Source organism: Neophocaena asiaeorientalis, unplaced genomic scaffold, assembly GCF_003031525.2.
Source record: "Neophocaena asiaeorientalis asiaeorientalis breed wild unplaced genomic scaffold, Neophocaena_asiaeorientalis_V1.1 scaffold67, whole genome shotgun sequence".
NCBI classification, from domain to species: Eukaryota; Metazoa; Chordata; class Mammalia; order Artiodactyla; family Phocoenidae; genus Neophocaena; species Neophocaena asiaeorientalis.
Genome location: NW_020173731.1, coordinates 1,141,130 through 1,156,241, shown reverse-complemented (window position 1 = coordinate 1,156,241; position 15,112 = coordinate 1,141,130). Strand labels below are relative to the sequence as shown.

At 38.9% G+C, this 15,112-nt stretch overlaps 1 protein-coding gene across 1 annotated transcript in view; it reads right to left on the bottom strand.

The window, feature by feature from the left end:
- Positions 1 to 15,112, bottom strand: part of HMCN1 (hemicentin 1) — a 503,492-nt gene that overhangs the window by 263,633 nt on the left and 224,747 nt on the right. The window contains exons 12-15 of the mRNA XM_024751100.1: positions 14,846 to 14,987; positions 13,529 to 13,656; positions 7,301 to 7,414; positions 1,967 to 2,125 (exon numbers count right to left, since the gene is read on the bottom strand). Of these exons, the coding sequence (XP_024606868.1) occupies positions 1,967 to 2,125; positions 7,301 to 7,414; positions 13,529 to 13,656; positions 14,846 to 14,987 (543 nt within the window). The remainder of the gene's footprint in view (positions 1 to 1,966; positions 2,126 to 7,300; positions 7,415 to 13,528; positions 13,657 to 14,845; positions 14,988 to 15,112) is intronic.

The window sequence follows — 15,112 nt, the reverse complement described above, 5'->3', positions numbered from 1 at the left end:
AAGGCATAGCAGAAACATGAATGTACTGATGTTAATATTAAGTTATTTGGCAACTTTTAACAATGATCAAGGTTACAGTAAGCAAACAATAGAGTTTATGTTAGTAGTTCCATCAGGACAATTACTGGAATAAAAGTTAAGGAAGCCATTGTTTTAGAAAGGGTCGTTGAGAGTAAAGATCTTGAATATGAGTGGAGATAAAACAAAATTCAGTTCAAGGAATAAGGGATAAATATAAAACTTTTGTTAGGATGTTTCCTATCTACTCCAAGTCACTCCAGCACAGACAGACCTAACCCTTATATGGTTTGTCACTAATCCGAAGAGAGAACCTGAAAAGTTCAGAAGCTAAAAAGATTTTCAAGAAGACAGTAAGTAAGCAAAGAAACATGTAAGATGTTTAGATTTTCTACAGTCTTGGAGGGGTTGAGGGTGTCATTCCCTTTTTGTTGGGCTATTTCACTCTTCCTTCTAGAGCTAGACAACTCTACAAGAACATTGGGTGAACAGAAAATATCTGTGCAGGAAAGAGAGAGAAGCAAAACTAGAAAATGTTGAGAAGTGAAACTTTGTATATTTCTTGAAAACAAGAATTCTGTATCTAATCACCCTCTTCATTTGGGCCTTATATTTCTAAAAGCATTTCTTGTATTTCATACTCTGCTGGTAGATTCAGAGACCCTCCACCCAGAGATTCCAATCTTATTTCCAAGGCACTTCTCTTAATAACCACAGAGTTTAGTCATGGTTCAAACGCATCTTGCTGTGCCCTATGACAGATTCTACAGTGGTCTTTGTGGCCATTTTCAGCTTTGTTGATTCTACCCCAAGGGCATAATCACCAAGAATGCAGAGTGTTCACCAGACAGCCTAGGGGCATGGGGATCATAAAAGATCCCAGCTGGAAAAAAATTTTCCTTTATATGAAACAAAATACGAAGCTTAGAGGGCCATGATTTTCATTTAAAGAGCAAAGATAGTAGAACTAAAATGTTTTGTGTTAACTTTATTCTAAATAAAAAATGCATTTTTCTTTATAGTTCTTAACTTTTGTTTAAAAAAAAAACAGCTTTGGCATGAAAATCATCATGCGTAAATGAAAATACAATTTAATGAAATGTCATATTTTATAAATTTAAGTGATGCAAACATTTGACTTATCTGTTAAAATTAAGCTGCCAGGTTCTTTTCCACATGAAACAAGCTCTGTTTTATTTCATGTGTTACCAAACTGTGTAATTTTATTTTTCAAGAAACATGAGATGGAGAGATGAAGGAGGGAGGGCCAAACTTCTTGAGTAATCCGACCTAAGTTGTCATGCACATGCTGTATCATTCACATTGTGATTGACATTTATTTGTAGTTTGTACTTTGTTTTATACATAGAGGAGTCATTGCTAGTGAATTTTTTAAAAGAAGTAAGATAACAATCTGCTACCTTTGCTGTCATCAACATCTCCAAATTATGGTCTAGGGCCAAAGTCTAAGTTTTGGCCTCCAGATGTTAATACTTAGGAATTTGGTGTCCAAATGGATGACTCCTGATAGGAAAATGTTTGGCAACAGATGATAGACCAGTGAAGCCTACAGTTTCTGAAATCAAACAACCTAGATTCAAATATCTAGGCTCTGTCCCTCCACAGCTCTTGACCCTGGTCAAGTAGCTTAGCCTTTTTAAGCTTCCGTTTCCTTACCTATATAACAGAGAAAATTATAGTATCTTCCTCTTAAGATTGTTATGAGGGTTTAATGATATAATGCATATACAAGTTCTTAGCACAGTGCATGGTAAATAGAAAAAACTTGGTACATGCTAACTACCATTATTATATTAATAATCTGAAATGCTAACTCTAATTTTGCCATTCTGACAAATATTTCCACCAACTGCTTCAAAGTTATTAGTGTCAAAAAATACCAGGTCAATTTCAATACAAACTTGTCTATCAGAGACGGGATGCTTACAGCCAACATCCAGAGTTATCTTGCCAGTTGCTCTTCCGGCATCATTGACAGCAACACAGGTATAATCACCAGCATCCAGATCTTGAGTTTCTTGAATCTTCAAAAGTCCCAAGAGAGGGTCAATGATGAGAAATGGGGAGGGCCTCAACTCAAGATCCCCTAAGTCAAAACAAAGCGGAGAACGTTAAACAGTTAGATGTTTACATAGTTTGCTATTGGTTTGATTGCACAACTTCTGAAGAAAACGATTGTAAAGTTTTTAAATACAAGTGTCTTGCACAGTGCAGACACTTAAACAATGTTTATGCAATGAAAGAATGAAGTGTTTCTTGGTAATGAGCTGACTTATTAGTCTGTATAATTCCACAGGCTAATCTAGAGTCAAAAATCAGGTCCTGGGCTTCCCTGGTGGCGCAGTGGTTGAGAGTCCGCCTGCCGATGCAGGGGACGCGGGTTTGTGCCCCGGTCCGGGAAGATCCCACATGCCGCGGAGCGGCTAGGCCCGTGAGCCATGGCCGCTGAGCCTGCGCGTCCGGAGCCTGTGCTCCGCAAGGGGAGAGGCCACAACAGTGAGAGGCCCGCGTATGGCAAAAAACTAAAAAAAAAAAAAAATCAGGTCCTAAATGAATTACGTACAAATATTTCCTACCATATATGTACCTAAATGAGAACAAACTCTTTGAAGCTATTTTGGGGGACTGGGAAAGAGTGGCAGCTGTCACTGTGGCTGTGTTAGGTAAGAAGGGAATGGGAAGATGAAGGTTGAAATGAGGTTTCTACCATCTTTGTGGCAGGATGAATTTCAATTACCCAGGAAATGCTCCAGAGACTATGGGTGTTCTTATAGTTTGGCTAATGACCAGGTTTCTGGTTGGCTGAATGTTCTCAGTCAGATTTTGTCTTGTGAAAGGTATGAGCTGCCTGAGAGGTTTCTAAGGATGGCTCGGGAAGTAGGAACCATAGCTGGCTAGAGAGGGTAGGGAACAGCTTGCTGAGAGAAGAGAAAGAATGGATGAGGAACTCTTGACAATGGCCAGAGAGGAGTATTGCTATATAAATCTCCCAGGATACCTCTATTAAACCTGTATTAGGCATCAAAGTTCTTTAAGCTGGAGTTAGAGGTTTTTTTGGAAGAAGCAGGCAGGGGATAAATGAGTGGAGGATGGAACCTGATACCGAATTTGACCTCGGTATGAGGGTAGAATGACCCAAGAAAGATGAGTTATTTCTGGGTTACCTGTCCCTGCAGTGCCTCAGATCTCCTGAGAACCATTTCTATTTGAAGGCAGGCAATGCCTCAACAAATCTCTAAGTTGGGTTAGCCTTTCCTTAGGCTTCCCTTCCTCCAAGGTTTCCCCTCATCGAAGAATGAATTTCACCAGGATGACAAATATCATAAAAAATTACCTAGTCCATATCTTTTTTGTTTGTTTTTGTAAAGGGTGATGTCAAACTCTTTGTGGGGATCCTAAAAAATTCCAGGAGGTTTAAGGGCCATTGCCTTAGGGTTTCACAGCATGCCCAGATGTCAAGTCTGAAGAGGTACTCTCCAAAATGCCATATACTAGCTTAGCCATGTGCCCTGGGACTAAGGACTGTGGAAGTAACTCCCTTAGCTTTTAACAGGCTAAAAAGCCAGAGCTAGTAATTCTCTAGGACACTACATAAAGCATCCACCAACAGACTCAGAGCAACAAACAATTCTCCTTTTGTTTTTATTTGGGGAGGAGAAGAGGTCAAAGGAGCCATAAATTTAAAAACAAAAAAATTACATTAGCAACTGTCAGTGCCAAAAATAAAGTATTTTTCAGCATTCCAACATTTAAAACCCCAATCATCCTTTTAAGCTTGCTACTGGATACCACGCGAGAATGAGAGAAGCAACTAAAGCCTTGTCTATGTGCCTCTGGGAAACTTTCATAAGTAAAAGCAGATGATGTTGACATAAACTTTCCTCCCTCTGGGGGAGGATGCAATGTGACCAAGCTGTTCATCAAGCATTAAAATGTTTGGACTAAAATGCATTTAGACTTTTGGATTTTACTTCTCCTTTACTTCTTCTGTATATGTCAGAGCACATACAGGATGAAATAAAGACTAAAAAGCTACTTTTTGCTAGTAGCTTTTTTTTTTTTTAAATAAAAGTGTTTAAGGAATAGCAGTAATGAAACAAAATATAAATTGGAAAACACTGGCTATGTCAAGTTTGCATTTTGATCACATTTTGGTCATCTCTCTTGATTTCTACTGAACAATTAGTAATCAAATTATTGAGAAGCCATAGAGAAATACAGAACTTTGAGATGAAAATGACTGAGGAAGTATATACTTTTAATATTAGATAAGATTAGAAGAATGTTTACACACATAGTAAAATATATAAACTTGGCTGACAATCTATTCTAGGATTGAACAATCATTACCATTAAGGAGGATTCTTTCTGCTTTAGTTTAAATTCAATTCTGGCCTCTGTGGATGCAAAGACTAACAGAGAGATCATTATCCCTGACATAAGACCCTTTAAATTGTTGAAGGTTGTTTAGTGGTTCTCAAAAATGTTTGTCTCAAGACCTTTTTATACTCTTAAAAATTATTGGGGACTTTAATGAATTTTTGTTTATGTGGATTATACTTATTTGTACTTTGCATTTTAGAAAGGAAACTGAAAAATTTTAAAACATATGTATTTATTTTCTAATAACTCAAGACATTTTAACATAAATGTATTTTATAAAAAAAAATTTCCCTGAACAAGAAAAACTTAGTGAGAAAAGTGGCATTGTTTCACATTTTTGCAAATCTCTAGAATGTCTAGCTTAATAGAAGAGAGCTGAGTGTTCATTTTTGCTTCTGCATTCACTTTATTGGATATCACATATCATGTAGCTGAGATGAGTGTGAAAAAGCCAAATAACATCTTAGTATCACCAGGAAAATAATTTTGATCTCATGGATTCCCTGAAAAGAATTGTGGGGAACCTCCAGGGATTCCCAACTACACTTTAGCAACAACAGATCTAAAGAAACAAATTCAATTTCTTTACTATTTTACCAGAAATATTCTTTATACGACATTTTAATAGTGTCCCTGATTCTTCTCTGAACCCACTTTATGTTGCTCATTTCTAAAATCTAAAATTTTGGGGGGCACTTGTATGTGCGAAATTCCTTTTCTCAAATGGTCTGAATGAAATACAATTTATTAATGAATGATGGTTGCCAAGGGCTGCAGGGCAGGAGAAATGGGGAGCTGCTGTTCAACAGGCATAAAGTTTCAATCATACAAGATGAGTACGTTCTAGAGATTTGCTGTACAACAGTGCCTAGAGGTAACAATAGTGTACTGTATGCTTAAAAATTTGTTAAGAAGGTAGAGCTCATGTGTTCTTACCATAAATAAAAAATAAACAAATGACCACCGACTTTATTCAATAAGAACTGCCTGAAAAAAAAGCTATGAACAAAAAGTTATTCTTATGGTTAGGGAAAGAACTATTCTTTCCCCCTGTGGTTTCCATAAGGTAGGATCTTCCTAACCTTGCTGCTGTCTCATCCCCAGCAGAGGTTGCAAAGAAACGTCCAGCTCCCTCCTCGTCCCTTTCTTTTTGGAGCCAGTGTGCATGTAGAAGAGTTTGTCCCCTGGCTTTTCTCTTTATGATCCAGATTCTGCTTATGGAATAAATTGCCTGCCTGGGACTGGGAGAAGAAGTGATACTGGGGTTCAGGGCAGCTCTGCATATTGGAGATGAACATCAATCGAAGCAGGTCCTCCAACATGATCTGTCAGTGCTTAATGCCCACATGCTAGCTCTGTTGGTGCATAACTCGAACAGAGAAATGGGATATGATTTACTAGGCGCACTGAACTCCAGTGTCTCTGGTTGAGAAAAGAAACTACTAGGCAGTCAATTCTAGAATCTTCCATGTGGTGGCTGCATAGCTCCCTAACTCCTCATTCACCTCCCAAGCCATTTGTGGGACCAAAGCTGACATACAGACTATTCAGGAGAGTAGCACCTATTTGGGAGAATAAAAGTCTTTCTCTCTGTGACTCAGCTATTTACAGGCAGAGAAATCAGCAGGTTCCATTACTTTAAAGACTTTTTTTATTATTAACATAAACTACTGATTGATATTTTTCTGGATTTATTTAATTAAGATGTGAGTTTGAAAATTTTATCTACTTCATTTGTAAGTTAAAGATTTAAGTTTTTCAAATAAGGAAAATTAGTTGCTGTTGACTGAAATCTAATTAAGAAGCAAATCGAGAAATGCTTTCTTTTCAGAGAAAACATGAAGACTAAATCATTTAACATGGAAAACTATGAAAGTGACGTTATCTCCTAGTTTCCCTCCCTATTTTTGATTTGTATTATTGAAAAGTATTTGTTTTCCACATAAAGCCTTTCCTTTTCACCTCGTGTTCCCTAAGAGTTTGAACCCGAGGTGAATTCACAATTTTGTAATTATGACATCAACCTGTTGCTATGGGAATGTCTGTGATTTAACAAACAGAATCATAACAATAGTGCTTTGTACTATTTAGCATTTTTCATCTGAAGATTAAAGAGTATTTTGCAAACAGCATCTCAATAATCCTAGCAACCTCCCTCTTAGGCTGTTTGTGGGGATTTTTCTTTCTCATAGATTGGAAAAACTAAGAGAAAAACAGAAGCAGGACATTTTAGACAGATATCTACTGTCAGCATTTGAGCGTAGACCAGGACCCAAGGGCATTCTCACCAAGGACAAACAGCACATTACTGTTATTTTATTATAGAATCACAGAGGTAGAATCTTTATATCACAGAGGCAGATAATTTCTATACTTGATATAAACAGCTACCATGCATGATGAAGCTGACCATAAAATACGTTTGTCTTTCAGTCAAATGTCATTCAGCTGTAATTTTCGAGGTATGTCTTTATTTGAGCTCTTTATAGAAAGCGTCCTGGAGAATCTAGAAAACTTCCTAATTGTGAGAGCCTAAGCAAAGTGAACTGAAATAAGTGAAGCTATTTTAAACATTAACTGAGTATTCTTGGACAATTTTCTACAGGAAACAATCCTAAACTAATAAAGAGAACGTTCAGCTGGATTAGCACAGGCGAAGTTTTCCTGCTTTGATTTTCACAGTCCTATAATCCACACCAGATGTCAAATGCTGAAATTCAGAGGGCAGAATTTTGAACTATCGTCTCTAGTGAGACCATAAGCACATTTTATGGAGCTGCTAAGTCACACACCAAAATAAAGTTTTAACAAATTATCTTTATCTAAAAGAGAAAACAATACTAAATGAACCAGACATGAACATACTTAAGAAATGTACCTTTGAACCACTTAACCTGAGGTGGAGGAACACCAGACGTTTTACATTCCATAACTGTTGTATCCCCAAGGGCAACCAAGAGCTCACTCTGAATTACGATCAACTTCGGGGCTTCTGAAAACAATAAACATGCAAATAATTAACGCCTTGCACAATGCCACTTACATCTTGTTTCTGTTTACTAAATGAACCAATAATAATAAAAAAAAAAACTTATTATTTATGTGCTTGTGGCTATCTCAGTTTTTACAAACAGAAATAAACTCTTATGATGTATATGCACACAGATGTGTGTGATGAAAAGATCATCTATAAGGCCAAAAGAATATTAGGAAAAAATAATTCTGATGAAAGTGTCCAAAAATTTAGGAAATTAATCGATGCACATTTTCTACGTGACTTTAAGGATATTCATGTCTATCTACAGAGACGGTTGTAGTCTAAGGCTAAAATTTGCACCTATAAAAAGTAGAGTCTCCCACTTTTAACTCTATTTTTCCCTTTGATGTTAAATACAGACATTCTCTAAGTTTCTCTCCTTGGCTCTGATTCACGCCTTTGCCTAATGCTTTAGTTCATGCACATATTTTTCTCTTAACTGAACATTTTAGGACTTCCTAACTTCAACTGAGGTAGTTTTAAACAAAGCCAAGAGTTAATTTCTCAAATATCATGTTACTCCTTGGCTAGAAAACTTTGGTGATTGCATTTCATAATTCCCTAGTTCGGCTTTCAAAAATCATAAACTGGTGCATGGCTTTCTTTTGAACTTCACGCTCCATTACACCTCCTTACTTATCACAAGGTATGGAGCTACACTGGTACTCCAAAACATGCCCTATTCCCTCCCATCTTCCTGCTTGTGCTAAAGTTTCTTCCTCTGCCTGAAATGCCCTTTGCCATAACTTTTCAAATCCCACTCATTCTTCCAGGCTGAGCTTAAATCCTCTCTCCTTTAAGAAGTGTTTGCAAATTCCCCAGTCAGAATTAATCTTCCCTTCCACCAACCTTCTACTTTTGCACTTATTTGTCTGCCTTATATTTATTTACATATATCCACTCCCATTATTCACACTCTTGAAAAGTAAGGACCTCATGACATACATTTTTTATTCTACATTCCACAGTCTCTAGCACAGCATTTTACATAATTTGGGTGATTACTAAGTTAAATAAATGGGTGGAATATTTTGGTTTCTTTGTGAATGAACCCAAATTCATTTCTGCAATGCAGAATCTGTTTCAATCCCCATTCCCAACTGTTGGTTACCTCTCCACATGGCTGTTCTATGAACGTTTTTAATTGTCATCTCTAAATCTGAGCCCATCTTGCCTTCTAAACTTATTCACCACGTGCCTTCCTCATTTCTATAAATGAGACTTCTTCCCAGGCTTTTAGGTCCAGTATTTGTGACATTTTTGTTACCTCCTTCATCTATACACACCATCTACAATTCTCAATCTTTTTTTTAACATCTTTATTGGAGTATAATTGCTTTACAATGGTGTGTTGGTTTCTGCTTTATAACAAAGTGAATCAGTTATACACACACATATGTTCCCATATCTCTTCCCTCTTGCATCAATTCTCAACCTTTATTGTGGCTCTTTTACACTCCTTCCTTGCCACTGCCAATTTTATTACCTTACTATGAATGATGAAGAAAAATGAGAGAAAGGGTGGATTGCTAGTCATTAATTATTCACAGTTTACAAAATGACACTGAGCATATAACCCTTGTCCTTTATTTGTCTAAGAAAGACCAAAGTAAAAGAAATATTGGGGCTTCCCTGGTGGCGCAGAGGTTGGGAGTCCGCCTGCAGATGCAGGGGACACGGGTTCGTGCCCCGGTCCGGGAAGATCCCACAGGTCATGGAGCGGCTGGGCCTGTGAGCCATGGCTGCTGAGCCTGCGTGTCCGGAGGCTGTGCTCCACAACAGGAGAGGCCACAACAGTGAGAGGCCCGCAAACGACAAAAAAAAAAAAAAAAAAAGAAAAGAAATATTGTATTCTATATTACATATTATTAGAATATATGATTATGTATTATAATAGATTTGATTATACTGTATATGTTAGAATGTATTATATTCTACTATATTATGGAATATTAGAGTATAGAATAAGTTGTCATAAAGTATATCTTCAATAAATGCTTCAGTTTGGAGGGGAAAAACTGAAGATGAAAAGCAAAATGTAATACCTAGATAGGTGACAGAAATGTAAATATTTAATTATAACAGAAATATTATAACGTTTCATATGAATAAATATATTTATACATATATATATAAATTCATATATATATATGAACATAACTGGAAAATGTAAAATGAAAGTTGAGGTAGAGAGGAGGAAGATGGCGGAAGAGTAACATGTGCAGATCACCTTCCTCCCAACCAACACATCAGAAATACATCTACATGTGGAACTGCTCCTATAGAACACGTACTAAATGCTGGCAGAAGACCTCAGACTTCCCAAAAGGCAAGAAACTCCCCACGTACCTGAGTATGGCAAAAGAAAAAAGGAAAAACAGAGACAAAAGAATAGGGATGGGACCTGAACCAGTTGGAGGGAGCTGTGAAGGAGGAAAGGTTTCCACACACTAGGAAGCCCCTTCGCAGGCACAGACTGCGGGTGGCGGAGGGGGTAAGCTTTGGAGCCGCGGAGGAGAGCACAGCAACAGGGGTGCGGAGGGCAAAGCGGAGAGATTGCCGCACAGAGGATCGGTGCTGACCAGCACTCAAAAGCCCGAGAGGCTTGTCTGCTAACCCGCCGGGGCGGGCGGGGGCTGGGAGCTGAGGCTCGGGCTTCGGTCGGAACGTAGGGAGAGGACTGGGGGTGGCGGCGTGAACACAGCCTGAAGGGGTTCATGCACCACAGCTAGCCGGGAGAGAGTCCGGGAAAAAGTCTCCAGCTGCCAAGAGGCGAAAGACTTTTTCTTCCCTCTTTGTTTCCTGGTGCATGAGGAGAGAGGATTAAGAGCACCACTTAAAGGAGCTCCAGAGACGGGCACAAGCCATGGCTAACAGCGCGGATCCCAGAGACCGGCATGAGATGCTAAGGCCGCTGCTGCTGCCACCAAGAAGCCTGTGTGCGAGCACAGGTCACTATCCCCACCTCCCCTCCCGGGACACTGTGCGGCCCGCCACTGCCAGGGTCCCGTGATCCAGTGACAACTTCCCTGGGAGAACGCAGGCACGCCTCAAGCTGGTGCAATGTCACGCTGGCCTCTGCTGCTGCAGGCCCACCCCACACTCTGTGCCCCTCCCTCCCCCCGCTCCCTTTTCCTCTTTTTGTCAGTGTGTATGTGTATGCTTCTGTGTGAGATTTTGTCTGTAGAGCTTTGCTTTCACCATTTGTCCTAGGGTTCTGTCCATCCGATTTTGGAGTTTTTTTTTTTTACTTTAAGAGAAATTTTTTTTTCTTAATAATTATTTTTTATTTTAATAACTATTTTTTTATCTTACTTTATTTCATTTTATCCTCTTTCTTTCGTTCTACTTTTTCTCCCTTTTATTCTGAGCCATGTGGATGAAAGGCTCTTGTTGCTCCAGCAAGGAGTCAGTGCTGTGGCTCTGAGGTAAGAGAGCCAACTTCAGGACACTGGTCCACAAGTGACTTCCCAGCTCCACGTAATATCCAAAGGCAAAACTCTCCCAGAGATCTCCATCTCAATGGCAAGACCCAGCTTCACTCAACGACCAGCAAGCTACAGTGCTGGACACCCTATGCCAAACAACTGGTAAGACAGGAACACAGCCCCATCCATTAGCAGAGAGGCTGCCTAAAATCATAATAAGGCCACAGATATCCCAAAACACACCACCAGACGTGGACCTGCCCATCAGAAAGAAAACATCCAGCCTCATGCACCAGAACACAGGCACTAGGCCCCTCCACCAGGAAGCCTACACAACCCACTGAAACAACCGTAGCCACTGGGGACAGACACCAAAAACAACAGGAACTACGAACCTGCAGCCTGCCAAAAGGAGACCCCAAACACAGGAAGATAAGCAAAATGAGAAGACAGAAAAATACAGAGCGGATGAAGGAGCAAGGTAGAAACCTGCCAGACCTAACAAATGAAGAGGAAATAGGCAATCTACCTGAAAAGGAATTCAGAATAATGATAGTAAAGGTGATCCAAAATCTTGGAAATAGAATAGAGACAATGCAAGAAACATTTAACAAGGACCTAGAAGAACTAAGGAGAAAGCAAGCAATGATGAACAACACAACAAATGAAATTAAAAATACTCTAGAAGGGATCACTAGAAGACTAACTGAGGCAGAAGAACGGATAAGTGTGGCTAAACAATACACTACTTAAAAACGAAGTGAGCACTGAAGAAATCAAAGAGGAAATAAAAAAATACCTAGAAACAAATGACAATGGAGACACAATGACCCACAACCTATGGGATGCAGCATAAGCACTTCTAAGAGGGAAGTTTATCGCGATAGAAGCCTACGTTAAGAAACAGGAAACATCTCGAATAAACAACCTAACTTGCACCTAAAGCAATTAGATAAAGAAGAACAAAGAAACTCCAAATTTAGCAGATGGAAAGAAATCATCAAGCAGTGAACTTGAAACTGTGATTAAAAATCTTCCAACAAGGGCTTCCCTAGTGGCACAGTGGTTGAGAGTTTACACCCATTTATGATAAAAACCCTGCAGAAAGTAGGCATAATATGTTCCTCAACATAATAAAGGCCATATATGACAAACCCATAGCCACCATCATCTTCAATGGTGAAAAACTGAAAGCATTTCCACTAAGATCAGGAACAAGACAAGGTTGCCCACTCTCACCACTATTATTCAACATAGTGTTGAAACTTTTAGCCACAGCAATCAGAGAAGAAAATGAAATAAAAGGGATCCAAATCGGAAAAGAAGAAGTAAAGCTGTCACTGTGTGCAGATGACAGGATACTTTGAATATACAGTGTAGAAAAGACAGCCTCTTCAATAAGTGGTGCTGGGAGAACTGGACAGGTACATGTAAAAGACAGCCGCTTCAATAAGTAGTGCTGGGAGAACTGGACAGGTACAGGTACATGTAAAACTGGACTTGCTGGAGAGTGTGTGGAGAAAAGAGAACCCTCTTTCACTGTTGGTGGGAATGTAAATTGATACAGCCACTATGGAGGTTCCTTAAAATACTAAAAATAGAGCTACCATATGACCCAGCAATCCCAATACTGGCATATAGCTTGAGAAAACCATAATTCAAAAAGTGTCGTGTACCAAAATGTTCATTGCAGCTCTATTTACAAGAGTCAGGAGATGGAAGCAACCTATGTGTCCATCATGGGATGAATGGATAAAGAAGATGTGGCACATATATACAATGAATATTACTCAGCCATAAAAAGAAACGAAATTGAGATATTTGTAGTGAGGTGGATGGACCTAGAGTCTGTTACACAGAGTGAAGTAAGTCAGAAAGAGAAAGATAAATACCGTATGCTAACACATATATATGGAATCTAAGAATAAAAAAAAGTCATGAAGAACCTAGGGGTAAGATGGGAATAAAGACACAGACCTACTAGAGAATGGGCTTGAGGATATGGGGAGGGGGAAGGGTAAGCTGTGACAAAGTGAGAGAGTGCCATGGACATATATACAGTACCAAACGTAAAATACATAGCTAGTGGGAAGCAGCCGCATGGCACAGGGAGATCAGCTTGGTGGTTTGTGACCACCTAGAGGGGTGGGATAGGGAGGGTGGGAGGGAGGGAGACACAAGAGGGAAGAGATATGGGAACATATGTATATGTATAACTGATTCACTTTGTTATAAAGCAGAAACTAACACATCATTGTAAAGCAATTATACTCCAGTAAAGATGTTAAAAAAAAAAAAGAAAGTTGAGGTAAACTCGGAAGGATACAGAATTTATTAATTTGTAAGTAAAATATTACAAAGAACAGATGAATCATGGAAGGATAGAACTATGTGGACATTCTGGAACTCTTCCATAATCTGGAAGCTTCCTTGATTTCTGTTGATTACTGAAGCTATTCACTCCCTGAACTTTTAACTTAAATTAGTTACACTATTTGCTTTAATCAATGTGTGAAACGAACAATAAATTATACAACTGGGTATAACTCATTCCTAATATTAATTTTCAAAAAAGTACTTTTACATTGCTTGATATGATATTCATACTATTTGTACTGCCTTTTAAACTGATTATACTTGCCAGTGTATCTGAGGGTAGAAGTCTGTTTATCCATCCCAGCTGAATTACTTGCCAGGCAACCATAGATCCCTGCATCTTTGGGAACTGCATTTTTGATAAATAAGATACCTTCTGAGGTCATCCTATACCTACAGACAAAAAGAAAATAAAATTGAAAATACTCTAATAATAGTATCAAGGAACTATAGCACCTTCTTTTCAAATATTTTAGAGTTATGTTTGTGGTGCTGATTGCAGAAATGATTAACATCATCATTTTATAAGCAGAAATGTTATAATGATAATAACAATAGGTCCCACATATCTAGTACTTGCCATGTATCAGGGCTGCTCTAGTACCTTTACATTTATCAATGTTTTGAATCTTCCTAACAACCCAATGAGTTAGATACTATTATCTCTGTTATACAGATGAGCAAAGAGGTTATACACCTTGCCCGGAGTCAGGGTTAGTAAAGGGAAGAAGTGGAATTTGCACCCAGGCAATCTTGCTCTGTGTGAACTTCTAAGCCAAACAGTTCCTCAAAATGAAAGGAGTCAGGGTTAGTAAAGCGAAGAAGTGGAATTTGCACCCAGGCAATCTTGCTCTGTGTGAACTTCTAAGCCAAACAGTTCCTCAAAATGAAAACCTGAGAGATGCAATGTCTCACATCTCAAGTGAGTCTGTGAAGAGACCAGGAATAGAATCTGGCTCACAGCTAAGCCCTTCTCCCCCTGCCAAACTCAGAGTAATGGAAGCCCGATGGCTGGAAACTTCATTGCTTATGCCCCTCGTGTTCAGTACTCTCTTTGAGCATAAGAGGATTCATTTTCTTTTAAAAGCATCCAGCAGAATAAAATACCTCTCAGTGTACGATAGTATGGCAGCAGCAAGCAGGAGTTACGAAGAATGTCTGCATACACTTTAATTAGAGCTACTGTTCTGTCCTTTGTCTCTCCCTCTCTCTTCTGTTAAACCTCAGGACCAAACCTCTAGTAGATGGGTTAAAACTACACATTACTTTACCCACAGAAAGTTTATTATCCCCATTTCAATTATTCAAGGTAAACCAACTGTTACAGTGTTATGTTTGCAAAGCAAAGTATTAGGAAGCACTTAGTCCCAGCTATTGAATTCAAGACTTAAGAACCCCAGACTCTATACATTCATCATTTATTATTTTACTGACATTTCCTGGCCTATTGAGAAAATCTAAAGCTGTGGATTTGGGTCAAATCTCCCTTAACCTTAGGGATTTGGTCAGATTAATATTGTCCAGAAATTTCACCAACTTCTCTCACTCAGTAAAAACAAAGAACATGATACAAACCCAGTACCTGTGTGAACCCACAATAAACATATCATTCATGGTCCAAGTGATCTTTGGTTTGGGATAACCTGTTGCAGAACACATGATGGAGACCTCAGATCCACCTGTAAATGACTGATTCTTGGGCATAACAGTGACTTTGGGCGGTTCTGCAAAGGAAACACACAGAGTGAAATGTCAATGATGTTAGCAGATTTGCAGGCTTCTCACTGCCACACCTTTACTTTTTTTTTTTTTTTTTTTTTGGGGCCCCGGGGCCCCCCCCTTTTTTGGC